Below are 25,721 nucleotides of genomic sequence, written 5' to 3'. Positions count from 1 at the left end.
TCATCATTATTACCACAGTGACCGGAAGATACAAGGTATCGAGCACCTCCAGTTACAGGAGGCATTAAGCTGCAGCCTTTTCATACAAGATCTCCAATTCTTATCCCTACCTTGCAAAAGAGATCATTGTTATCCCCATTTTACAGATGAGAAAACTGAGGCAAACAGGAGTAACGACATTGGCAATAACAGACTCAAACCCAAACAGGTATTATCCATGGAGAAGTTATTTAGTGAAAATAGCCGGCCACGAACAGGGTTGATGGAGGAGTCTACCTTCAATGGGAGAAGGAGATCTACCCATAAATGTGTGTTTGTCACAGAGCTGCTGGCTCTTCATCAAAAGCCACGTCATTTTCTTCCCAGGGATACAGTGAGTCATTTCTCAGCCTCCCTTGCAGTGAGGTGTGGCCAAGGGGCTGGGACAGCCTATGGCACACGAGTGGAATGATGTGCACCACTTCTCAGCTTGGCTCATGGAAACCTCCCATATGACCCTTCATGTTCTTCCTCTTTGCCCAACTAGAAGCAGAGGATTCTGAGCCCTGGGGACAACTCCAAAAGATGGGATTGGGTGTGAATCCCTCTACACACGGAGAACAGCCACGTGCCATCCAGAAACACCCACCTTGAACTATTACATGAGCAAGAAATACATTTCTCTTGTGTTAAGCCACTTAATGTTTCAAGGCTTATTTGTTACAGCAGCTACTATTACCCTGACAAATACAGACTGTGAGTTGGCATATACACTCAGAAAACTGCCTGGAAAGATACAGAGCAAAATGTTAATGTGATTCTCTCTGGCTGGAGACATTCTGGGTGAATTTCACTTTCTTCTTTTTGCTGATCTGTATTTTCAACAACAAACGGGTTATCACTTGTGTAATAAGATGCAAAAGTCAAGGGATGACAGATGTCACACATGCCAGTGTAGAATCTTTGAGATTCGAGGAAAGCGGTGGCCAGTGGCATAATCTTCACCCATGCAAGTCCTCTGCTGGTCACATGATCATTTACCAACAGGCATGTACAATATACATGAAATGATGCTAATAACAATAATAATGATTTAGTACATTTATAGGCTTCCTTCACAAAAGTGCCGGGGCATTTTAAATTCCAGCACAATTGAAGACAGCCACAGACAAAAAAAACCTTTTCAGCTGTGCTTTATAAAAAGGGAAAGCAATTCAGCTTTTTGAACATAAAAGGAAGCCAATTCCACTAGATGACGGGGGCGGGGGGAGGAATCTTCATGTGCTCAGGCCTCCCAACTCTTGTATGATATATTTAGGACAGTCAAACTGGCCTGAAGAAAAAAAAAATCAGAAAGCCCACAAGTACAGAGTTACAGAAAACGTAAGTCGAGATCTCATTCAGGCACTGAGTTACCATCTTAGCAGAAGGGAGCGTCCTCCATTTGTCAAACATAGCAGCTTGGCACTATTATATTTGAAAACATGAAAAACAGGAACTGATTTGGAGTTGGAAATAAATAACCTATTACATAGCTCCCGATACTTACTGGATTTAAAATTCTGTGCAAATGAGGCCCTGTGGGATTTCAGTACTACCTCACCCCTGGGAGATGGGGACGTGTGCATGTGGGCAATACAGTCAAGATGACATGACTGCAGAATTGCGCGTGGATTCTGGGCACCCAGCAAGGGGACTGATGACATGCACTAAGTGAGAAATAAAATCTTCCCATCAGCAGGGGGCAAACGCTGTCCTTCCTTCCTTCTCTTTCCTGGGGTGCACAGCCCAAACCCCTCCATCGAGACCAGACGTTTATGTAACACTTCCTCCTACTCCTGTCCCTGCAAAAGCATCTTGATGAAGTTCACTGTGTCCCCAAATGCAGAGGAATCATTCAGTATCTTTCCTGAAGCTCCACGCGGTAGAAACATCACGCTGACGGCCGGGACACCTCGGCCTGTGTCCTTCAAAGCTGGGCTTGGTCGATGGCCTCATGGCTCTCGACCAAATGGGTTTCGACACATTTGATACAAGCAGCTGAGTGTCAAAGGAGGCAGCAGCCAGGCCACCAGGAAACTTCCAGAGTGGTGGGAGCAGCTCCTGTTCAAAATCTTTCACTAGCTTCCCCGGCATTAGGATAAACGGCAAGGCTTTAGCTGCACTTCTGAGGCCCCGCAGCTCCTTCCCTCCCCGCACCCTGCCATCACTCGCACTTGTTTCCTTGTGGTCCTCAGACGTGCCCATCTCATTCCCACCATGAAACCCAGTCCACCTAAAACCGGCTTCCGCTGCCGAGTTTATGAGTCATCTCTGTACCCAAAACTTTATTCCTTTTCTCGTCCCGCCCCTGTTCCCCCTGAAGATTGAGAAGTATAGAAGAAAAGGGGGGATTGTAACCGAGCAGAACCCTATGGGGCCTTCCCGGGATAGGCACCCCCGCCATGTCCTCCCCCTGCCTCTAGTTTATAGAAAAATTTTAGCCTCCCAGGCCTTCCCTGGGTTTCAAAGAACAAATTTAATTAGAGAAGTGAGAAAATGCAGAAACAAAGGAAAACAGTCAAGCAAGACAAAACAATAATAGTTTAGCCATTAAGCAGTCAAGGACCTTTAGTTCCTCTTCAAGGGTTGTAGATAATATTCTGAGCCACATCCTCTGAGCTGTTTGGCAGATACTGAATCCCCCCCCCCAGGTGGAAGAAGTTAACTAAATGCTGCCCACAAGCATGTAGACCCCAGACCACACCGGTTGGAACCAGAAGATTGATGATGTTGACTCCCGATTACTCCACCACCAACCAATCAGAAGAACGTCCACGAGCTGATCACATACCCCACACCCTCCTCCCTCCCTCTGTCTTTAAAAACACTTCCCTGAGGGCCATTAGAGAGTTCAGCCTGTACTCCTTGCTGGACACCCTGCAGTAAATGCTGCACCTTCCTTCACCACAACCCGGTGTCAGTAGGTTGGCCTTACTGTGCGTAGGTGAGCAAACCCAAATTTGGTTCTGTAACAACCTCAGGGGCTTTGCACCTGCTGTACTGCTGCTCAGACTGCTTTCTCTGCCTCTCTGCACAGCCATCTCCTCCTCGTCCTTAGGTCTCAGCTCAAATGTCACCCCCCCACCCTGGACAGCTCTTCCGAGCGCCTCTTCAAAGTCGCAAACCTGTGGCTCTGACCCCAGCCCTCCCACTGTTTCTGGCCTTCATAGCACTTAACAAAATGCTTTAATTATCTTAATTATCTGTTTAACTTGTTATTATCTGTCTCTTCTACTGGCACATGAAGTCCTTGTGTAAAATGTAGGAACTATGTTCTGAGCATCCAGCCCCCAGCCTGGCTCTCAGACAGGTCCAGTAAATGACCGTGGAAGGTACATTAGTGAACTGAAGCTAAGAGACGGCTCTAAGGCCCCTGCTGGTTCTCACACTGGGACATTCTAGGCCCTCACTCACCTTGGACTCAGCTGCTCACCTCTCAGTGCCTCCTGGCAGAATCGCTGGGTGAGGGGGCAAGGAGGTTTTGAAGTATGCGGGAAACTCTAGGCAGTAGAAAAGTCCGCTCGCCCAGCACAGGAAGCAGGAACAGGTTTCTTTAAAGCAGGGGTCTGAGCTCCAGCATGCATCAGAATCTCCTGGAGGGGCTTGGGCCCACCCCCAAGCCTCTGATTGGCAGGGAGGGGATAAGAATTTGCATTTCTAACAAGTTCCCAGGTGATGCTGGTCAAGGGGGCCACAATATGAAGCACAGATTTAAACAATTTGGGGAATTCTAGAAAATTATTTGGGGGGTGGGGACTTCTGGGCTATCTGACCTTTGTGAGTTGCTAATATTAATGAAATGAGTCTTTTACAGGGAAAGAGAATAACACAGCATGCGTTTGTAGGAATGAGAGAAGGGGTGTGGGAGAGAGGACAAGAATGGGAGAGAGAAAGGAGAGAGCTGGGGTGTCATTTAGGGTGTATATGGAAGAGGTGTGTGTGTTGGCCCCATGGGAACTTACAGGGCATTTCAGAAGTACATAAACAGAAAATCAAAGCTCCAAAAAAATGAAACTCAGTTTAATAAGAAAGTGGTTCTCAAACTGTGGTGTACCCAATCCTCTGGAACTTAATAAAAAAGTCAGAGGCCTTGGCTCGTTGGAGTGAGATGGGGCATGGCCTTGTATTGTTACCAAGTTCACCAGCTGATTTGGATATGATCAAAGGTGGCAAACTCCCCCGACCGGTTATTGCTTATGAGCTGAGCCCATCCCCCTCAACCCGGTGGCAAAGAAGGAACAAGCTAGACTAATATTCAGATGTACATTTGCTCAACTGCAAGTTCTGCCAATTATTTGTTCTATGACCTGGGCAAGGGCTCCCTTGACCTTGCCAACCTCAGACCTCAGTCTTCCCACCTGTAAAATGGGCACAGTGATAACCGGGAGACCATCACTGTGCCTTGCTGAAGGCTGGTGGAATCTGTTGCTTTTGGGGGTTTATTTTGGGGGTTCTGCATTTATTAACATTAAATAAATGCCCCTCAATCAGTGAAATGGTTTCAACAATGAAGATCAGTTGTGCCTCCTTCAGTTGCAAGAAAAGGAAGCAGGTGACAGAACCACAGTCTCTGCCTGGCCCACAGCTCTCCATGTCCTCCTGTCCTGAGGGAGGGCTGGTGCAGAAGCTAAGGAGGACAACAAGACATTGTGATAAACCTTTCTGGGCAGAATGAGGCAGTTTCTCCCTCCCTCGGCTTCCCCTACACTGGTGCAGACCCTCGTCCGCTGTTAAAACAGCAACCACGATAGGGCGGTCTTCATAACACAGCCTTTCCTGGGCTGGCCAAGGGCAGTGGGATGGGCTGGAGGAGAGGATGCTGGCGGCAGCTGAAGCCATCAGCTCTCTGATCATGTTGGGAAGTTAGGGTAGATAAACTGACATTTCCTTGAACTGTTGTTGCCTCTGCAGCTGCCAAAATACTTCCCTTGGGCTGTCACCCTTCATTGTGGAAGTTTCCCAGTTTTTGCCCTCAAAGACACCAGGTGTTGTCCCTGCTTGCTGCACGGAGCATAAAATCCAGACCAAGATTTTAGGTCCTACGACAGAGGGTCTCAGAGCGTCTCCTGACTGCCGATAGAGTCACCTGGGGAGGTTTTTTACTGAGGTCCCAGCCCCATCCAGGCTAATTAAATTAGAGACCCCAGGGCAATAGTTCTCACTGGGGCGACTTTGCCCCAGAGGACGTTGGCAATGTTTGAAGACATCTGGGTTATCACAACTAGGGACTTGGTACTACCGGCATTTAGTGGGAAGGAGGCAGGGATGCTGCTAAACATCCTAGAACGCACGGGACAGACCCCATAAATGAATCATCCAGCCCCAAATGTCACAGTGTAGAGGTTGAGAGACTGGGGTAGGTGTTGGTATTGTTTTAAAAGCCCCCCGGCTCCCCAACCAGGCTTGAGAGCCCCCTCCCCTCCACAGTCTGGCTCCTGCCAACTTCTTTACCCCCATCTTCTACCCTCTTGCCCTCAGCCACCATGCCTTGCCACCACAGTCTTCCTTCTGGTCCTCAAACACTCCCTGCTTATTCCTACCCCAGGACCTTTGCATTTGCTGTTCCCTCTGCTGGGTATGCCCTGCCCCTGAGTCTGCACAGCTGGCTCCTAGCATCCAGGTCCCTGTCCAAATACCACTTCTTCAGAGAGGCTTCCTGGACCACCCCCCCACACACCCCCAAAATAACCCCGACACCCAAGTCCCTCTGTAGCACATCTTCCCAGTTTGTTTCCCTCAACAGACTGGGACCTACTTGAATTATCTCATTACCACTTTAGTACTAGTCTGTCTCTCCTACTAAAAATGACAGCACTCTGTGAACCGGGTCCATGTCTGTCTTGCTCACCATCGTCCCCTAACATTCAGCAAAATGCCTGGTGCTTAATAAGTGTTTGCTAAATATCTGATGGATGGATGGACAAGCATTGGAGAAGGATGGGGTTTTCAAGCTGTCAGAGGATGTGGTGTATTGACAATGGAGACCTGTGCTCCTGTCCTGGCTCCACTTTTCCTCTCCTGGTCTCAGTTTCCACATCTGTAACACAGCTGGGATGGGTTCAGTGGGATCAGTATCCCCCAGTGAAGCCCTCTCGGAGACGTCAATTTCAGGGAATTGCTTTCTCTTTGTCTCCATGGCCCCAAGCTAAGGTAGGTTGACCCCTACCCCTGTCACCAGATAAATAACGAATTACCTCCCACCGAGATCCCAATACTATGTAATTCTGTCTGGTCTATTTTCCTTGGAAAATTTCCCCACTTCCATTTCCCTTTGCACTAGCTGGACACATCTGACACCAATGCTGGGCACATAACAGTACTTCCTGGCGACACTCTCTAAGGCAGGGTTCCCAAATATTAGTCAAATTAGAATGGGCTGGGGAGCTTGGTTGAAAAGGCTTCACCTACAAATAGACTGGATGCACCAGACTGAGGGTATGTGGCAGACTGAAAAATGGCTGCCAACGATATCCAGCTACTAATCGCTAGAAACTGTGACAGTTACTTTATATGGCAAAAGGGACTTGGCATGTGTGATTAAGTCAAGCATCTTGAAATGGGAGATTATCTTGGATTATCTGGGTGGATCCTACACGTAATCACAAGAGTCCTTATAAGAGGGAGATGTGATCCTTGATGCCGGAAGACGCCATGCTGCTGGCTTTGAAGATGGAGGAAGGGGCCACAAGCCAAGAAATGCAAGGAAGGCAGCTCCAAAGGCTGGGAAAGGCAAGGACACAGATTCTCCTCTGTAGCCTCCAGAAAAGAAAGCAAGCTTGCCTTGATATTAGCCTAGCGAGACCCACTCCAGGCTTCAGACCTGCAGACCTGTAAGAGAATGAATGTGTGGCGTTTTAAGCCATCAAGTTTGTGGCAATTTGTCATGACAGCCCTAGGAAACTAATAGAGGTGGCACCCAGGAGCCTGCATTTTAGCGACCCACCTCCCTTTGTTGGCTCTGATGCAGCAAGTCCTGGTGGACCATATTTTGGGAAGTGCAGCTCCAGAGCAGTTCCAGTCTACTTCTGAAACAGCCCAGTCTCAGAGAACCAAAGAAGGACCCTGCAACAAACATCTGCTTTTACCTGCTCATTTTACAGATGGGGAAACTGTGGTCTAAGAAACGCTGCAGCGGCATCACCACGCAGCCCCGCCTCGCACGGGGACGCGGCCTGAGGAGCAGGGGCGGGAACTCCGAGACTAGGGTGGCGCGAAAGCTCGAGAGAGGCTATACTCATCTGTGTTAGTCACTGCTGTGTTTCCTGAACATGCCTATAAAACATACTGAAGAAGGGTGCCTGAAATTTGCCGTGTGGAAGAAAGGCTCTTGGTGCTGCAGCCAGGAGTCAGTGCTGTGCCTCTGAGGTGGGAGAGCCAACTTCAGGACACTGGTCCATAAGAGACCTCCCAGCTCCACGTAATATCAAACGGTGAAAATCTCCCAGAGATCTCCATCTCAACACCAGCACCCAGCTTCACTCAATGACCAGCAAGCTACAGTGCTGGACATCCTATGCCAAACAACTAGCAAGACAGGAACACAGCCCCACCCATTAGCAGAGAGGCTGCCCCAAATCATAATAAGTCCACAGACACCCCAAAACACACCACCAGACGTGGACCTGCCCACCAGAAAGACAAGATCCAGCCTCATCCACCAGAACACAGGCACTAGTCCCCTCCACCAGGAAGCCTACACAACCCACTGAACAAACCTTAGCCACTGGGGACAGACACCAAAAACAACGGGAACTACGAACCTGCAGCCTGAAAAACGGAGACCCCAAACACAGTAAGATAAGCAAAATGAAAAGACAGAAAAACACACAGCAGATGAAGGAGCAAGGTAAAAACCCACCAGACCTAACAAAAGAAGAGGAAATAGGCAGTCTACCTGAAAAAGAATTCAGAATAATGATAGATAGTAAAGATAATCCAAAATCTTGGAAATAGAATAGAGAAAATGCAAGAAACATTTAACAAGGACCTAGAAGAACTAAAGAGGAGACAAGCAACGATGAGCAACACAATAAATGACATTAAAAATACTCTAGAAGGGATCAATAGCAGAATAACTGAAGCAGAAGAACGGATAAGTGACCTGGAAGATAAAATAGTGGAAATAACTACTGCAGAGCAGAATAAAGAAAAAAGAATGAAAAGAACTGAGGACAATCTCAGAGACCTCTGGGACAACATTAAACACACCACCATTCGAATTATAGGGGTCCCAGAAGAAGAAGAGAAAAAGAAAGGGACTGAGAAAATATTTGAAGAGATTATAGTTGAAAACTTCCCTAATATGGGAAAGGAAATAGTTAATCAAGCCCAGGAAGCACAGAGTCCCATACAGGATAAATCCAAGGAGAAACATGCCAAGACACATATTAATCAAACTATCAAAAATTAAATACAAAGAAAACATATGAAAAGCAGCAAGGGAAAAACAACAAATAACACACAAGGGATTCCCCATAAGGTTAACAGCTGATCTTTCAGCAGAAACTCTGCAAGCCAGAAGGGAGTGGCAGGACATATTTAAAGTGATGACCGAGAAAAACCTACAACCAAGATTACTCTACCCAGGAAGGATCTCATTCAGATTTGATGGAGAAATTAAAACCTTTACAGACAAGCAAAAGCTGAGAGAGTGCAGCACCACCAAACCAGCTTTACAACAAATGCTAAAGGAACTTCTCTAGGCAAGAAACACAAGAGAAGGAAAAGACCTACAATAACAAACCCAAAACAATTAAGTAAATGGGAATAGGAACATACATATCGATAATTACCTTAAATGTAAATGGATTAAATGCTCCCACCAAAAGACATAGACTGGCTGATGGATACAAAAACAAGACCTGTATGTTTGCTGTCTACAAGAGACCCACTTCAGACCTAGGGACACATACAGACTGAAAGTGAGGGGATGGAAAAAGATATTCCATACAAATGGAAATCAGAAGAAAGCTGGAGTAGCAATTCTCATATCAGACAAAATAGACTTTAGATAAAGACTATTAGAAGAGACCAACAAGGACACTACATGATGATCAAGGGATCGATCCAAGAAGAAGATATAACAATTGTAAATATTTATGCACCCAACATAGGAGCACCTCAGTACATAAGGCAAATACTAACAGCCATAAAAGGGGAAATCGACAGTAACACAATCATAGTAGGGGAATTTAACACCCACTTTCACCAATGGACAGATCATCCAAAATTAAAATAAATAAGGAAACACAAGCTTTAAATGACACATTAAACAAGATGGACTTAATTGATACTTATAGGACATTCCATCCAAAAACAACAGAATACACATTTTTCTCAAGTGCTCATGGAACATTCTCCAGGATAGATCATATCTTGGGTCACAAATCAAGCCTTGGTAAATTTAAGAAAATTGAAATTGTATCAAGTATCTTTTCCAACCACAACGCTATGAGACTAGATATCAATTACAGGAAAAGTTCTGTAAAAAATACAAACACATGGAGGCTAAACAATACACTACTTAATAACGAAGTGATCACTGAAGAAATCAAAGAAGAAATCAAAAAATACCTAGAAACAAATGACAATGGAGAAACGACGACCCAAAACCTACGGGATGCAGCAAAAGCAGTTCTAAGAGGGAAGTTTATAGCAATATAATCCTACCTTAAGAAACAGGAAACATTTCAAATAAACAACCTAACCTTGCACCTAAAGCAGTTAGAGAAAGAAGAACAAAAAACCCCCAAATTTAGCAGAAGGAAAGAAATCATAAAGATCAGAGCAGAAATAAATGAAAAAGAAATGAAGGAAACGATAGCAAAGATCAATAAAACTAAAAGCTGGTTCTTTGAGAAAATAAAATTTATAAACCATTAGCCAGACTCATCAAGAAAAAAAGGGAGAAGACTCAGATCAATAGAATTAGAAATGAAAAAGGAGAAGTAACAACTGACACTGCAGAAATAAAAAAGATCATGAGAGATTACTACAAGCAACTGTATGCCAATAAAATGGACAACCTGGAAGAAATGGACAAATTCTTAGAAATGCACAACCTGCCGAGACTGAACCAGTAAGAAATAGAAAATATGAACAGACCAATCACAAGCACTGAAATTGAAAATGTGATTAAAAATCTTCCAACAAACAAAAGCCCAGGACAAGATGGCTTCACAGGCGAATTCTATCAAACATTTAGAGAAGAGCTAACACCTATCCTTCTCAAACTCTTCCAAAATATAGCAGAGGGAGGAACACTCCCAAACTCATTCTATGAGGCCACCATCACCCTGATACCAAAACCAGACAAAGATGTCACAAAGAAAGAAAACTACAGGCCAATATCACTGATGAACATAGATGCAAAAATCCTCAACAAAATACTAGCAAACAGAATCCAACAGCACATTAAAAGGATCATACACCATGATCAAGTGGGGTTTATCCCAGGAATACAAGGATTCTTCAATATACGCAAATCAAACAATGTGATACACCATATTAACAAATTGAAGGAGAAAAACCATATGGTCATCTCAATAGATGCAGAGAAAGCTTTCGACAAAATTCAACACCCATTTATGATAAAAACCCTGCAGAAGGTAGGCATAGAGGGAACTTTCCTCAACATAATAAAGACCATATATGACAAACCCACAGCCAACATCGTCGTCAATGGTGAAAAACTGAAACCATTTCCACTAAGATCAGGAAAAAGACAAGGTTGCCCACTCTCACCACTATTATTCAACATAGTTTTGCAAGTTCTAGCTACAGCAATCAGAGAAGAAAAAGAAATAAAAGGAATCCAAATCGCAAAAGAAGAAGTAAAGCTGTCACTGTTTGCAGATGACATGATACTATACATAGAGAATCCTAAAGATGCTACCAGAAAACTACTAGAGCTAATCAATGAATTTGGTAAAGTTGCAGGATACAAAATTAATGCACAGAAATCTATGGCATTCTTATACACTAATGATGAAAAATCTGAAAGTGAAATTAAGAAAACACTCCCATTTACCATTGCAACAAAAAGAATAAAATATCTAGGAATAAACCTACCTAAGGAGACAAAAGACCTGTATGCAGAAAATTATAAGACACTGATGAAAGAAATTAAAGATGCTACAAATAGATGGAGAGATATACCATGTTCTTGGTTTGGAAGACTCAACATTGTGAAAATGACTCTACTACCCAAAGCAATCTATAGATTCAATGCAATCCCTATCAAACTACCACTGGCATTTTTTACATAACTAGAACAAAAAATTTCACAATTTGTATGGAAACACAAAAGACCCCAAATAGCCAAAGCAATCTTGAGAACAAAAAATGGAGCTGGAGGAATCAGGCTCCCTGACTTCAGACTATACTACAAAGCTACAGTAATCAAGACAGTATGGTACTGGCACAAAAACAGAAATATAGATCAATGGAACAGGATAGAAAGCCCAGAGATAAACCCATGCACATATGGTCACCTTATCTTTGACAAAGGAGGAAAGAACATACACTGGAGAAAAGACAGCCTCTTCAATAAGTGGTGCTGGGAAAACTGGACAGGTACATGTAAAAGTATGAAATTAGAACACTCCCCAACACCATACACAAAAATAAGCTCAAAATGGATTAAAGACCTAAATGTAAGGCCAGACACTATAAAACTCTTAGAGGAAAACATAGACAAAACACTCTATGACATAAATCACAGGAAGATCCTTTTTGCCCCATCTCCTAGTGAAATGGAAATAAAAACAAAAATAAACAAATGGGACCTAATGAAACTTCAAAGCTTATGCACAGCAAAGGAAACCATAAACAAGATGAAAAGACAACCCTCAGAATGGGAGAAAATATTTGCAAATGAAGCAACTGACAAAGGATTAATCTCCAAAATTTACAAGCAGCTCATGCAGCTCAATAACAAAAAAACAAACAACCCAATCCAAAAATGGGCAGAAGACCTAAATAGACATTTCTCCAAAGAAGATATACAGACTGCCAACAAACACATGAAAGAATGCTCAACATCATTAATCATTAGAGAAATGCAAATCAAAACTGCAATGAGATATCATCTCACACTGGTCAGAATGGCCATCATCAAAAAATCTAGAAACAATAAATGCTGGAGAGGGTTTGGAGAAAAGGGAACACCCTTGCACTGCTGGTGGGAATGTGAATTGGTACAGCCACTATGGAGGACAGTATGGAGGTTCCTTCAAAAACTAAAAATAGAACTACCATATGACCCAGCAATCCCACTACTGGGCATATACCCTGAGAAAACCATAATTCAAAAAGAGTCATGTACCAAAATGTTCACTGCAGCTCTATTTACAATAGCCAGGACATGGAAGCAACTTAAGTGTCCATCAACAGATGAATGGGTAAAGAAGATGTGGCACATATATACAATGGAATATTACTCAGCCATAAAACGAAAGGAAATTGAGTTATTTGTAGTGAGGTGGATGGACCTGGAGTCTGTCATACAGAGTGAAGTAAGTCAGAAAGAGAAAAACAAATACCGTATGCTAACACATATATATGGAATCTAAGAAAAAAAAATGTCATGAAGAGCCTAGGGGTAGGACGGGAATAAAGACACAGACCTCCTACAGCATGGACTTGAGGGTATGGGGAGGGGGAAGGGTAAGCTGTGACGAAGTGAGAGAGTGGCATGGACATATATACACTACCAAATGTAGAGTGGATAGCTAGTGGGAAGCAGCCGCATGGCACAGGAAGATCAGCTAGGTGGTTTGTGACCACGTAAAGGGGTGGGACAGGGAGGGTGGGAGGGAGGGAGACGCAAGAGGGAAGAGATATGGGAACATATGTATATGTATAACCGATTCACTTTGTTGTAAAGCAGAAACTAACACACCATTGTAAAGCAATTATACTCCAATAAATATGTTAAAAAGAAAAAAAAAAAGAAACGCTGCTGCAAGGTAGAAGGATAAGAGATGCTTTCATTCAACTCTATCTTTATTGGCATTCAAATTCCATCTGGAGTTTTAAAAAATGAGCAATTGTGCCGACTGTCGATAGCTTTGCAATCATCTCATAATGACCCAATCGTGAAACGATTTAGCAATACTGCTGCTAATTGCATTTGTGGATCTAGCAATTGGGTAACTAGTTGGTTATTACTCATTCCCCAAGAGCCATACACATCGCATTACAAGGAAGCTAATCTTAGAAATACTTGTTAACTTCAACGATAATTACTAGGTAATTGGCTAGAACATGCCATTGTGCATTTATCCGGAATATGCCAGGTAATTATCTGGTCTGATGTTCCCTGTAAAATAAATCCAGGGTCCAGAAACTGTTCCAGTTGGTTGGCTATCATCCAACCATCAACCTCTGCCAACCAACTGCACGAATGCGAGTGATTAATCAAATTACTCAAATATTTGCTTTCAAACTGAATGTTCAGATAAGAAACCGGGGTGGCCAACGTTGCTGAACGGGAGAGAGGAGGGCACTCAGCCGCTCTCTAAGATAAATATATAACGACACAATAATATGCAATAAATGTCACTTCTTTGGGGCTCATCTGGCTTCTTCAAACAAAATACCAAAACACTTCAGAGACCAATTATATGTCCCAAAGCTGCAGAGTCTTTATCATGGTGCCAGGAAAAGGCTGCGCTATTTGTGAAATCTGCAGGCAGTTATGGTGCTTGGGGAGGGGGACTCAGAATTTTGTATGTAATAGAAAAGGGGCTGCCAACGCAGCTGGCTTGCAGGGGGAGCAACACATTTTCATAATGACCACTCTTTTTTCAAGGATGGCTGCTGACTGAATCCATCCATTTCCAATTAGCCAGCCCTTGGGAAAGAGGGGAGGGAGGCTTGGGTAACTGGGTTCCACTGATACCCCTGAAAAAGTCAGAGGCTGGGAGGTCCTTAGAGGGTCTAGGCAAAGGAGAAGAGATGATGGATTTCAAATTTCTAATTTGGGGGATTGGAAAAGATGGGTTAGCAGGTCAGAAGGTGAGGGGCTGACCAGAGAGAAAGTCTGGTTAACAGACTGGTGGGAACAGTGGGCAGAAGGCCAGTGGTGGGGGAAAGACCACCTTCCAACCAGACTTGTGCACCTCAAGTAAAGGACCGTTGACAGCCTGCTAATATAGATGATACATACTAGAAAGGGGAAAGAAAAGGGAGCTAAGGGTCTTACATGCAGTGGTAGGTGGTAAGAATGGCTGCAGACTGTCTCTCTCCCTGCATCCACGTTCTTGCAACATGGCATTGCAAATCCTCCCATCCAAAGGCAGACTCTGTTCTCCATGCCTTGGATGGAGGTTGGCCACGTGATTTGGCCAATGCAACGCAGACAGAGATGTGAAAGGCACTTGTCCAACAGGGCTTGACCTCTTGTTGTCTTGCTGCATTTGGAACCCTGAGACTACCCATGGGAATGAGCCCAGGCTGGCCTGTTGTGGGGATGAGAGGCTGTGTGGAGAAGAGCTGAGGCACCCCAGCTGACAGTCTGCCAACCAGCAGACACATGAGTGAATGCGTCTGAGACTGACCAGCCCTCAGTCTGACCAGCCAGCGGACCACAGACACATCTAAGAGCCCAGCTACTGAGCCTGGCTCAGCCCAGAACTGTTTGCAGACTAGAAAGAAACTGTGACTTTGGGGTATTTGTTACTCAGCAAAAGCTTACTGATACACTCACCTAATCAGGACAGCTCAGCCCCTGAATATGATCTGGGCTGATTATTTGAGAGCCACTTCTGGTCCTGTGTAGAGTTGAGAACCGTCAATTTCTACCCTGGTTTAAGGAGGGTTGAAGGGCCATCCTTAGATCTCTAGTCCTTTGCAAGCACTTACCATTTGACACGTGGGTTTCAGTCAACCCACCAACTGCATAATCAATGGTGACGGACAATAACACACCTTCTACCGATCACCCAGGTCTTACAAATGGACTCAAAAAGGCTTTGTATGGATCACAAGGGAACAGATCAAAGACACAGCAGCTCTTCCCTGAGCCCACAGCTCCCACTATGGCACCTGCCCAAATGTGAGGCTTGTGTATTTGGGATCTTATTGCTTGGGTTGAGAATAAGAATGAGAAGGCTCCTAATGGACACTTGGCATCACAGGACACACCAAGAACACTGCTGCTGTGGCCAGTCCTAATGCAACAGAGGAGCAAAGGCCAGAGTTTAAAAACACACCAAAGGATTGTTCCACAACTGTTCAACTGAAACCAAAGCTATTTTTTTTTTCAATGCCTACAGGTTAGAGAGAGCAAGTCCAAGAAAGTTTCTATCATGTGACATTTTCTTAATGTCAGTTCTCTGTTAACTACCCCTTTTGTGCAGCTATAGACCATGGATCCTGGATATTTAAAACAACCATGGTAGAGTTCGACAGAAGTGCTCTGCTATTTTAATGAAAGCCAGAGCAAGTCATCAGAATGTCAGTCCAGGGGTCAACAAACTAGGGTCTGCAGGCCAAACCCAGCCCATCGCCTGGTTGTGTTGATGATGTTTTATTGGCGCACAGCCACATACATCCATTTACATCTTGTCTGAGGCTGCTTTCACACTACAGTAGCAGAGTTGAGCAGTCACTAGAGAAACTGTATGGCCCACAAAGCCAAAAATACTGTTGGGTCCTTTAGAGAGAAAGTTTGCTGATCCCTGATTTAGCCTAATCCGTTCAATTTACATTTGGAGAAAGTGAATCTCAGAGACGCTGTTTCACAAATATGGAGCACAGGCGGGTTTAGAATCAGCCTTTCTGACTTCCCATGTGGTGCCTGCTCCAGGGCACCACTCTGCCAAAGAGTTCTAGCATTAATCGTATTTTCTGGACTCTCAAATCTTCAAACCATATAAGTTGTGATTTGGTAAAGCCAGAGACTCTCTATTTACCAGAATGTTGAATTCACCAGAACCCGTATTTCTCAACGCTGCCGGAAGCAGGGCTTTGGGAACAAGCATACGGGCGGGGAGCTGACCCCGGGTGGGACTGACCTGGTGATGATGGCCAGGCGGGGCGGGCTCATGCAGGCGCCCATGAAGAGTACCACGTTCTCGTGCCGCGTCTGCCTGTAGGCCATCACCTCCCGCTTGAAGGCCTTGAGCTGGTCTTCATTATCCCTCTCAGTGTCGATCAGCCGGATGGCCACCTCCCCGTGCCAGCGGCCATGGTACACCTGCCCGAAGCGGCCCTTCCCGATGAGCTCGCCGATCTCCAGCTGCTCAAAGGGGATGTCCCACTCCTGAAGGAAGATGCTGGTCTGGCTGGCCTTGCGCGGGAAGCTCCGGGCCGAGAGCAGGGACAGGTTCATCTCCTCAAAGTCATCCTCCGACTCCTCGGCCTCATCGTGACCCTCCTCGTTCTGCGGCCAGAGGGGGAGAGGGGTCAGTTCCCGCCACTGCCCCACCTGCCCGCCAGGTCCCACTGTGCCCCACTGTGTGTTTTCGGCTGGTGCACACGTGTCTCTCTATTTGCCCAGGTACCTCCTGCCTATCACTGTACTGCAATGAAGGAGCTGAAAGGGAGATCCTGGCAATCCATCCCTCTTGTGCTACAGGGAAACTGAGGCTCAGAGAGGGGAAATGCTAGGAGGACCACGTATTCCAGTTTCCCATGACATTGCCCGTTTGGGCACTGAAAGTCTCACACTTGGAAAACTGACAAACGGGGATGGTTGGTCCCTGTGGGAAGTGCCTAGCTCTGGTCAGGCAGCCAGGCTGAGCTAGGATTAAGATTCAGGCCTCTCAGATCCTAATATCTGATGCCATCCTACTCGACCATGATGTCTTGACTTGCCTGATTATTTATGTGGGAGTAAGAAAAATGACAGGCTGAAATATGGGTACACCTTACACCTACATATAACATGACAACCCTCGACACGGAGGGCCTTCGCTTCCCCAGGGAATTTGGAATTGAGGAGGCAGAAACTGAGAGATGTCAGAGCTACTCAGCACAGGCCAGAGGCCGGGGGTTGCTGTGCAGCTGAGGTACAAGAGGGAGAGGTTGACAGAATGAGCCTAACACTCAGACCAAATGAGCTGGAATCTGGCCGCTGTGTGACCTTGGGCAAGTCACTTCACTTCTCTGGGCCTTCTTTTCCTCATCATAAAGTGGGGCTAATGACATCTGCCCCTGGGGGTGGTGTGAGGTTTTCAATAAGGTGAAGATCTGTTGAGTTCTTTGCACAGACCTGACCGCCTGTAGGAAACATCCACTGGGATGGCTTATAAAATGCAGATTCCTAGGCCCCGACCAGATTTTCTGAACCAGAATGTCATAAGGCCAGGGCCAGGACTCTTCATTTTTATCCTGCACACCCACATGACTCAGGCACACTTAGACATGACCACTGCAACAGTTAGACACTCAAGGCCCAGGGATCTACCCTCGCAGCCTGGTGTCTGGGGGCACCTGGGGCTGCAGGGTCCTGCCCCTTGGGTTCTTTGGCTGGAATGGGGGAGCAGCAGGTGCCTGAGCCGGGGGGATTTTCAGGGGCTTGGAGTCTGACAAGACAGCCGGAGAAGGTGGCCCCTTGGCTGGGTACAGGCCTCTCTGACCCCAAATCTGAGCAAGCTGTCCCCAATGGCACACTCAGGAGAAATGACCCAGGAAATACACCTTCTTTCACGGTCATTTTCCAACTACGACAATGGTTCCAGAAAAGGACATGATTTTCTCTGGAAACCCTGACTCCACTCCCTTCAGTTCAGGACAGACCAGCAGAGCCGAGGAGTCAGGGCTCTGGTTCTCACCCCGAAGACTTCATTTATTCCTCCAGGGGCTCTGGCAGGTGGGAAGAAGCCCCAGAACATTCTCAACACCCCGCCAAGCCAGTGTCCCTGAGGCTGCCGTCTCCTCCTTCCACATGTTCTTCAGAAAGCAGCGGGGCACATCCCCCTTGGTACTCACCCAGCCTTGAGCTGAATTTTCAACTAAGAACGCAAATCACTTGCTAACTTGTGCACAACTCGCTTTTCCGTGATGCACACCATATAACGGCCCATTAGGTTCAGTGCCGGGAGGGGTCACCCACTCGTTAGTCGTCCCGGAGTTAGAACAGCCATCAAACAGGGCCACTGCACCCCCAGCCCGCCCCAAGCCCTCTGCGTCATCAAAGACATCAATCAGCTTTGCCAAGTGGGTAGCCCCCGGAAAAAGTTGCTTCATTGCTCTCCGGTTCTCACCTCTGAGGTTGGCTCCACTTCAATTTGAAGTAATGGATTTCCTTCCAAGCTTTAGAGAAAGAAAAATAAACGTGACCCTCAGGTGAAAAGATGGGTCCATGCATTGACCTGATCCATGTAAGAAATGTCTTAAAATGAGAAGTCCTCACCACCAAGCCTTTTTCTGCAAGTTCACTTCAATGCTTGTGTCTAGAATAATCCAAAACCTTGCCACCAAGGAGTGGTGTGCAAGGACATTGTCTTAAATAGATTTTCTGGCCTGCTCAGGGCTCATTTTTCTTTGTTGGTTTCCACTAATCTAGCAGTTTCCTTATAAACTGGCCTAAATGCCATGGATGGAAGGATCCTTAGAGCTCTAGGTGTTTCCTAGGAGAGAATGAATCAGATCTCTACAGTTCTGAATCTTTTGGAAGGATCCTAGTGTTCATTCGGTTTTTTGCTCGTTTATTCATTCATTCATTTGGTTAGAATTATGTGCCAGGAACAGTGCCAGACCTTTAGAGGGATACAGAGTTGAAAGTGACACGGCTTCCTGACTTTAAGGAATATTTATATTACTACTGTTGTGCAGAAAGGGTACAGGTAACAAGGGTTGAAAGTTAGGTATGTATTGAATAAATGGAGGGTGTGGACATTCCCAGGAGAGAGGATTACTGGATATATTTGAAGATTAGCAGTGTTTTGAGTTGCACCTTGCCAATCACGTTCAGAAGACACGTGCAGGGTGAGAATGGGGAGGAGGAAGCCAGACCGTACTGGCGTGGAAGACACAGGCATGTGTGTGTGTGTGTGTGTGTGTGTGTGTGTGTGATTCATGCATATTCATGAGCTTGTGAGCTGCAGTTGTGTTCTGAGTACAGGAACAAGCTGGATATGGGTGCTGGGGGTACAATGTGAGTGTTAAGTGTCCACCGAGGACTGCGTGGGTATTATGGAATGTGCTCTGTGCAGGGGTTGTTCTGTGTGCGTGTGAGTTGGGTGTACATACTGGGGATGCTGGGGGAGGGGGCGTGCCATTCTTGACGGTGTAACTGGTGATGTATTGGGGATGTGTGGGCATGTTGGAGCACATGGTATGTGATGGAGATGTGGGGCACCATATGTGTTAAAGGATTTTGGGGGAGTGGGTTTTTAGAGCAGAGGATGTGTTTACGGAGTGAGCTGGAACTGGTGGGAGGAAGGGATCACAATGGCCACCACACCCCCTTCCTACTTCCGCAGTGGAAGCTTAGCAGGTTCCCCCGACCCACCTCCTTATTTGAGGGGGACCTCCCCTATCTTGACCCTCAGACCTCACCCAGAAAGCTGCTGACCCTGCAGACAGAGTCAGTCTGCTTGCTGGAGGAGGAGTGGTGAGGGGGAGTCTGGAAGACTGTAAGAACTCAAAGAAGGAGAAAGAAGTAGCGTTTGCCATCCTATTAGCCAATAATTTACAGTACAGCTTGGGAAGGCGGAAACCACATCACAACAGCTGACATGCTGGAAACCGGACGCACTGCGGGGGATTTGGGTGGAACAAGGCACCTGGAGTCCTTCCTCATGCCCAAGAAAATGGGCTGCTCGCCTCTGCTTGCATCAAGGCGTGATTACAGCAGCCGGGGCTACTTAATGATTTCCCTTCTGCAAAGAGTCAGTTCCCATCACTCCACGCACATTTAAGCAGATCGCAGGCACTTACGGACTCCGTTTTTCACTGACACTCCCTGACTCTCGGTTAATAACCTGGAGTTCATCTTGCACAAATTGTGGAATTGGTTTATGTGCAGCAGAGAAATGATCTGGAGCTAGATGTCAGCACAATATCCCTGGGCAAGTTGCTCCTCCTTTGATTTCAGAAATGTACCATTTGGGTCTTTAACAAAGGCTATAACATGGGTCAGAAAGGATGGAGCAGCTAGGGTAGTCAGAAGGAAAACCAAGTAGGCAAAATTGTGAGTTGGGAAAGAAGTCAAATCAGAATTAGGTCCCTAGCATGCCCCAGACTTGGGTCACAACCAAAGAAGTTAAGGAAGGTGATTTCACTAGACCACCTGGAAAGAGGGTCTGTATCTTAAGGATGCTAAAGACACCACACACAAAGATGTTTGTTGCAGAGTTGTTTACAACAGTGAGGTATAGGAAGATGTAAGATCCAGTGGTAGGGAAATGGTTAAGGAAGTTATTCCGCATCGATATGATATTTTACATTCATTAAAATCAATGTGTATGAAGAGCCCAGAATAGTATGAAAAAATGTGATGTTATAGCATTAAGGGATAAACAGAGCAGGATAGAAATTGCATATAGTGTGGATCACAAGTATGTAAAATATGAATAGAGCACACTTCTAAGAGTGGTGCAATTATAAGTGATTATTTTTCCTTTCTTTTTTTATAGAATAGTCAAATTTCGCAAAATTAGCTAATTTTATTTTTATAATGTTATAAACCAGGGATCAGCAAACTTGTTCTGCAAAGGGCCAGGTAGTAGATATTTTACACTTTGCAGGCCATACGGTCTCTGTTGCAACTACTCATCTCTGCTGTTGTAGTCTGAGAGCCTCCATAGACAGCACATTGTGAACAAATGGGCACGGCTGTGTTCCAATAAAACTTTATTTATAAAAATATGCTGAAAGTTGGATTTGTCCCATAGGCTGTAAGTTGCTGATCCCTGGTATAAACCTAAATTATCCTTTTTAAAAGGGGGATAATGATGTAGAATAATTGCCTTTTCATTAAGCTCCAGCTATTGCCTGGGGGAAGTGGCCTTTCTGATCATAGGAGTGTCTGGGGGTCTGAAGGAAGTGGTCTGGCCCCTGGAAATCACACTTGATCGGCAGGGCCAGGGACACAAGGCAGAAGTGACTCAAGGGGATGGGTAGTGTCCCTCTCTTGGCCTGGGCTGTCACACTCTCTCTCTCTTAGCTTGAGTTATTCCCTTGTCTCTATGGCCCTCTCATACTTCTCCCCCACCTCCCGCCCCATCATTTCCAGGAGAAGGAAGAAAGAAGACATGACCCTGAGCAAACTGAAGGGCCAGGGCAGGGGAAAGGTCTCTGTTCCACTTACATGGGATTCGAGGTCACTGGATGCAGGATGACCTGGGGTGCCCGGGTCGGCGTCTCTGGCACCGGCACCACATCTGAGAGTCAAAGATTAGATAGTAAGAAACCAAACTCGGGGTCCACAACCACCCCCAAAAGCCTGATTCCCAGGAGATGCCGGCAGCTGAGAACTTCTCACCAGACCATGAGTCCCTGGGACTGCACAATCCCCTCTCTCCCTTCCCTGGCCACTTGAATTTACCTGCCTAGGTGCACAAGTGGTCTAGATGACATCCTGAACAAAGTTCCCCACTGTCACCTGGGGACTGCCGGAGGCCCTAAGCCTCTGGCCTGAAGCACCCACTGGAACCTCCTCACTCCCGAGTCCCCTTTGGGACAATGAGGCCACTTGGTTTCACGTCTCCCAGTGCCCGATTCAAGCCCCTTTGACCATCTCTCCCCTGCCACGTGGTTCTAGACCCCTCCTCACCCTTGCCCATCCTTGCACTGCAGACCACCCACTCAGGCCTTCCTACTGTGCTCTGGGACCTCGTCGGTGCCCTTGGACCCCTCCACCCTTCCTCCTCCACCTCCATAGCCAGTCGCCAGCCTGTGGTCTGGGGATTCCACCCCATCCTCTCGGGGCTCATTCACCCCGGCAACCTTCGCCTCCATCCCCTCCAGCAGCTGCCATGCCTCAGAGAGCTTGCTCGGGAGGAACTGTGCTCACATGAAACTCACCTGGGAAAATGAACTGCTGTCTGTATTTGTAGTAGTGGGACGCTTGCGAAAGGAAGAGAACATCACAGTGAGTGCTGCCCTGGGTGGGCCCTTCGGGTAACAAATGGGGCTCCTGCGGCCACCTGTGGTTCTCTGCCCGCCCCTGAGGTTTCCAGACTTCTGCAGACACCCCGAATTCCAAGGGACTGAGAACATGTGTAAAGAAGCCAGAAACATCCAAGCCAACCCTCCCACTGACACTCCCTGAAAACAGAGCACCCCAACTCAGCCAGCCATCCTGAGCATCTCTGTTAAATGCATAAATGCGTAAGGACACACATATACAGAGAGAAAAGTCTCTAAAGCCATAATCTAACACAGTAATCTTCTCCCTTCTGGCAGAGCGATGACAGTGGCTTAAAAAAAATCTTTTATGACAACAATAAGGTATCACCTCACAACTGTTAGGATGTCTATTATCAAAAAGACAAGAAATAACAAGTAGTTGGTAAAGACGTAAAGGAAAGGAAACCCTTGTGCATTGTTGATGGGAATGTAAATTGGTAGAGCCACTATAGAAAACAGTATGGGGGTTCCTAAAAATATTAAAATTAGAACTACTGTATGATTCAGTGATTCCACTTCTGGGTATATATCCGAAGGAAAAGACATCACTATCCCAAAGACATGGAAACAACCTAAGTCCCCATCAACAGACAAATGGATAAAGAATACACACACACACACACACACACACACACACACACACACATACACACAATTGAAAACTATTCAGCCATAATAAAAAATGAAATCTTGTCATTTGTGACAACATGGATGGACCTAGAGGGTATTATGCTAAGTGAAATAAGTCAGACAGAGAAAGACAAACAGTATGATCTCACTTACATGCAGAATCTATAAAAAAACAAACTCATGGAAACAGAGATCAGATCTGTGATTGCCAGAAGTGGGGAATGGGGATAGGAGAATTGGGTGAAGTGGTCAAAAGGTACAAACGTCTAGTTATAAGACAAATAAGTCCTGGGGATGTGATGTACAGCATGGTGACTGTAATTAACAATACTGTATCGTCTATTTGAAAGATGCTAAGAGAGTAGATCTTAAAAGTTCTCATCACAAGGAAAAACAATTGATAACTATGTGAGGTGATGGATGTTATTTTGCAACAGATACATATATCAAATCATTATATCCTTAAACTTATACAATGTTATATGTCAACTGTATCTCAATAAAACTGGAAAAAGTCCTTTATGTGTTTCTTGTGTTTTTCCAATTTGCTGCATTGAGCATTGTATTAGTTTTCTTATTGCTGCTGTAATAACTTACCATAAACTGGATGGCTTAAAACAGTACAACCTTGTCCTCTTCGAGTTCTGGAGGTCAGAAGTCTAAAAACAGTTGTAAGGGGCTAAATGAAGGTGTTGGCAGGACTGATTCTTTCTGGAGGCTCCAAAGGAGAATCACTCCTTGCCTTTTCCAGCTGTAGAGCCTGCCTGTATTTCTTGGATCACAGTCCCATCACCCCAATCTCTGCTTCCGTCCCGACATCGCCTTCTACTGTCTTTGACCTTCTCATCTCGCTCTCATAAGGATCCTCATGATTGCATTTCGAGTCCACCCAGATAATCCAGGGTAATCTTTCCACCTCAAGATCCTTAATTTAGCAACAGCTGCAAAGGTCTTTTTGCTGTATAAAGTAACATATTCACAGAACCCAGGATTAGAGCGTGGTCCTCTTTGGGGGACCATTATTCTGCCTACCACAGGCATTAATTAATTTCCATATTTAGGGAAAAATCATATAAAAGAAACTTCCTCAAATTCACTGCTCATTCTCTTACAATTCAGTTTACTTCCAGTCTGTTCACTGGAGGCCAGTTGTTCTGGACATCCCCAAGGTTTCCAATGTTAGCACTATTCCAGTAGGGTGGAGGGCCTGGACCAGGGAGTACAAGCGGTGTCAGGGGTGGGGGACAGGTCACACAGAGTTTTATATCCTCAAGTAAGGCAGTGAGCAGGGATGGGATCAGATATGAGTCTGAGTTGGTGAATATACTTCCGGAAACAGTTCTACTCATTCAGCGACAAGCTGGCTCACCAAGAATCAGTACCGTGGTTCCAAGCCTGGAGTCTAGAAGCTGATCCTGTAGGGTTGAATTCTTGTTCTTCCTTGATTGCTTATAAAAGCTTCAGCAACTCTCTCCAAGTCTCAGTTTCCAGATGTGTAAAATGGGGATAATAAAAATCTCTCCTTCATAGGGCTGAGCTCATCATGACATGAGACAAGAGGGCATAGAACGTGCAGAATCAGGATCAGCTGCGATGCATAAGCCCATCTCTTTCTAAGCTCTCTTAACTAACAGACGAGAATGCTTTATAATTTGTAGACAGTCAGATGGTTTCAAAGGGCTAAGTCATTAGCTGCCCCGAGGGTGCAGTTGATTTATAAATTCCCCCGGGATGGACAGCAAGTCCTGGCACCTCAGGACGCCAAGCACCTGGTTTGGTGCCTGGCACCCCGTGGGTAAGCTGCTCACGTTTGTTCAATTACTCAACTCTCTTTTAGCACAGCAATTCCCAAATACCTCAGCTAGCTGGAATTGAAATGGATGCATTTTTTTTTTTTTTTTTTTTTGCGGTACGCGGGCCTCTCACTGCTGCAGCCTCTCCTGTTGCAGAGCACAGGCTCCGATGCGCAGACTCAGCAGCCATGGCTCACGGGCCCAGCCGCTCCATGGCACGTGGGATCTTCCCGGACCGGGGCACGAACCCGTGTCCCCTGCATTGGCAGACGGACTCTCAACCACTGCGCCACCAGGGAAGCCCATGGATGCACTTTTGATTCTGGAAGATGAAGCGCCGGGGCTGGGAAGCAACTCATTCAAGGTTACAGAACAAAGCTTTAAAAGAAATCCAACCTCATGATGTCAGGGACCTTTCTTCCATTAGATAACTTAGGTTTTTTCATTGCAGGCAGACACTTTGTTAGTCAACAAGGGGCTAAAATTAAAAGAAGAAAAACTACCTGGGATTGTCAAGAGACTTAGTTGATCTCTTCCCTCCCCAACTGGGACCGAGGATTCAGTGTCTGCAGAATAGGTTAGCTGTCAGTTAAGTGTTCTTTTAAGGAGGCGGGGCTGGTGATGGAGAGAAGGCACCTGAGACGGGACAGGTGTCAGGCAATGCGACACCTGGCAAAGGCCTCCACGCTCAGAGCCAACCTCTGCCTGGACCCCTTCAAGTACCTGATAACAGCTCGGTCCTGACGGCCGAAAGGGAGAGAGTCTTGGCCAGAGGAGGAGGGAAAGGGCGCTGTGAGTCCTGCCTGTTCTTGCTGATAACGGACACCAGCGAGAAGCAGGTCCGAGGGGCAGCAGATGAACCCAAGTGGCTCCTGGCTCTCTGGCATCAAAGAGGACCCAGGAACTGGGAGGCTGCAGATGACCAGAGGTCAGAGAGACAAGCAGGCCACTTTGAAGGCTCTTCCACGCTGAAGCCCCTATTCCCTCCCTATGGGCTCCCCAGAGAGCAGCCTGAGTGGTCATCTGAAAGGAAGGATCTAGAAGGAAAGAAGAAAGATCAAAATATCCCCTGCCTAAACCTCGCAACGGCCTCTCATTGTGTCTTAAATAAAATCTAAATTCCTGCCAAGCCCTACAAGGCCCTGCCAGGCCTCAGCCCTGCAGCTCTGAGTCTTGCTTGGTGCCTTGTTTATG

General features: G+C 46.0%; 1 protein-coding gene across 1 annotated transcript in view; it reads right to left on the bottom strand.

Annotated features, from left to right (window-relative positions):
• Nucleotides 1–16,573, bottom strand: part of KSR2 (kinase suppressor of ras 2) — a 66,126-nt gene extending 49,553 nt beyond the window's left edge. Inside the window, exon 1 of the mRNA XM_022598116.2 lies at nt 16,041–16,573. Coding sequence (XP_022453824.2) covers nt 16,041–16,357 — 317 coding nt within the window. The 5' untranslated portion in view covers nt 16,358–16,573. The remainder of the gene's footprint in view (nt 1–16,040) is intronic.
• Between the last annotated feature and the right edge of the window lie 9,148 nt (nt 16,574–25,721).

Source organism: Delphinapterus leucas, chromosome 14 (genome assembly GCF_059928025.1).
Source record: "Delphinapterus leucas isolate spDelLeu-1000000601 "Yukka" chromosome 14, BTC_Dleu_Yukka2, whole genome shotgun sequence".
Taxonomy (NCBI): Eukaryota; Metazoa; Chordata; class Mammalia; order Artiodactyla; family Monodontidae; genus Delphinapterus; species Delphinapterus leucas.
Note: the sequence above shows the minus strand (reverse complement) of the source record. Positions and strands in the feature narration are given on the sequence as shown.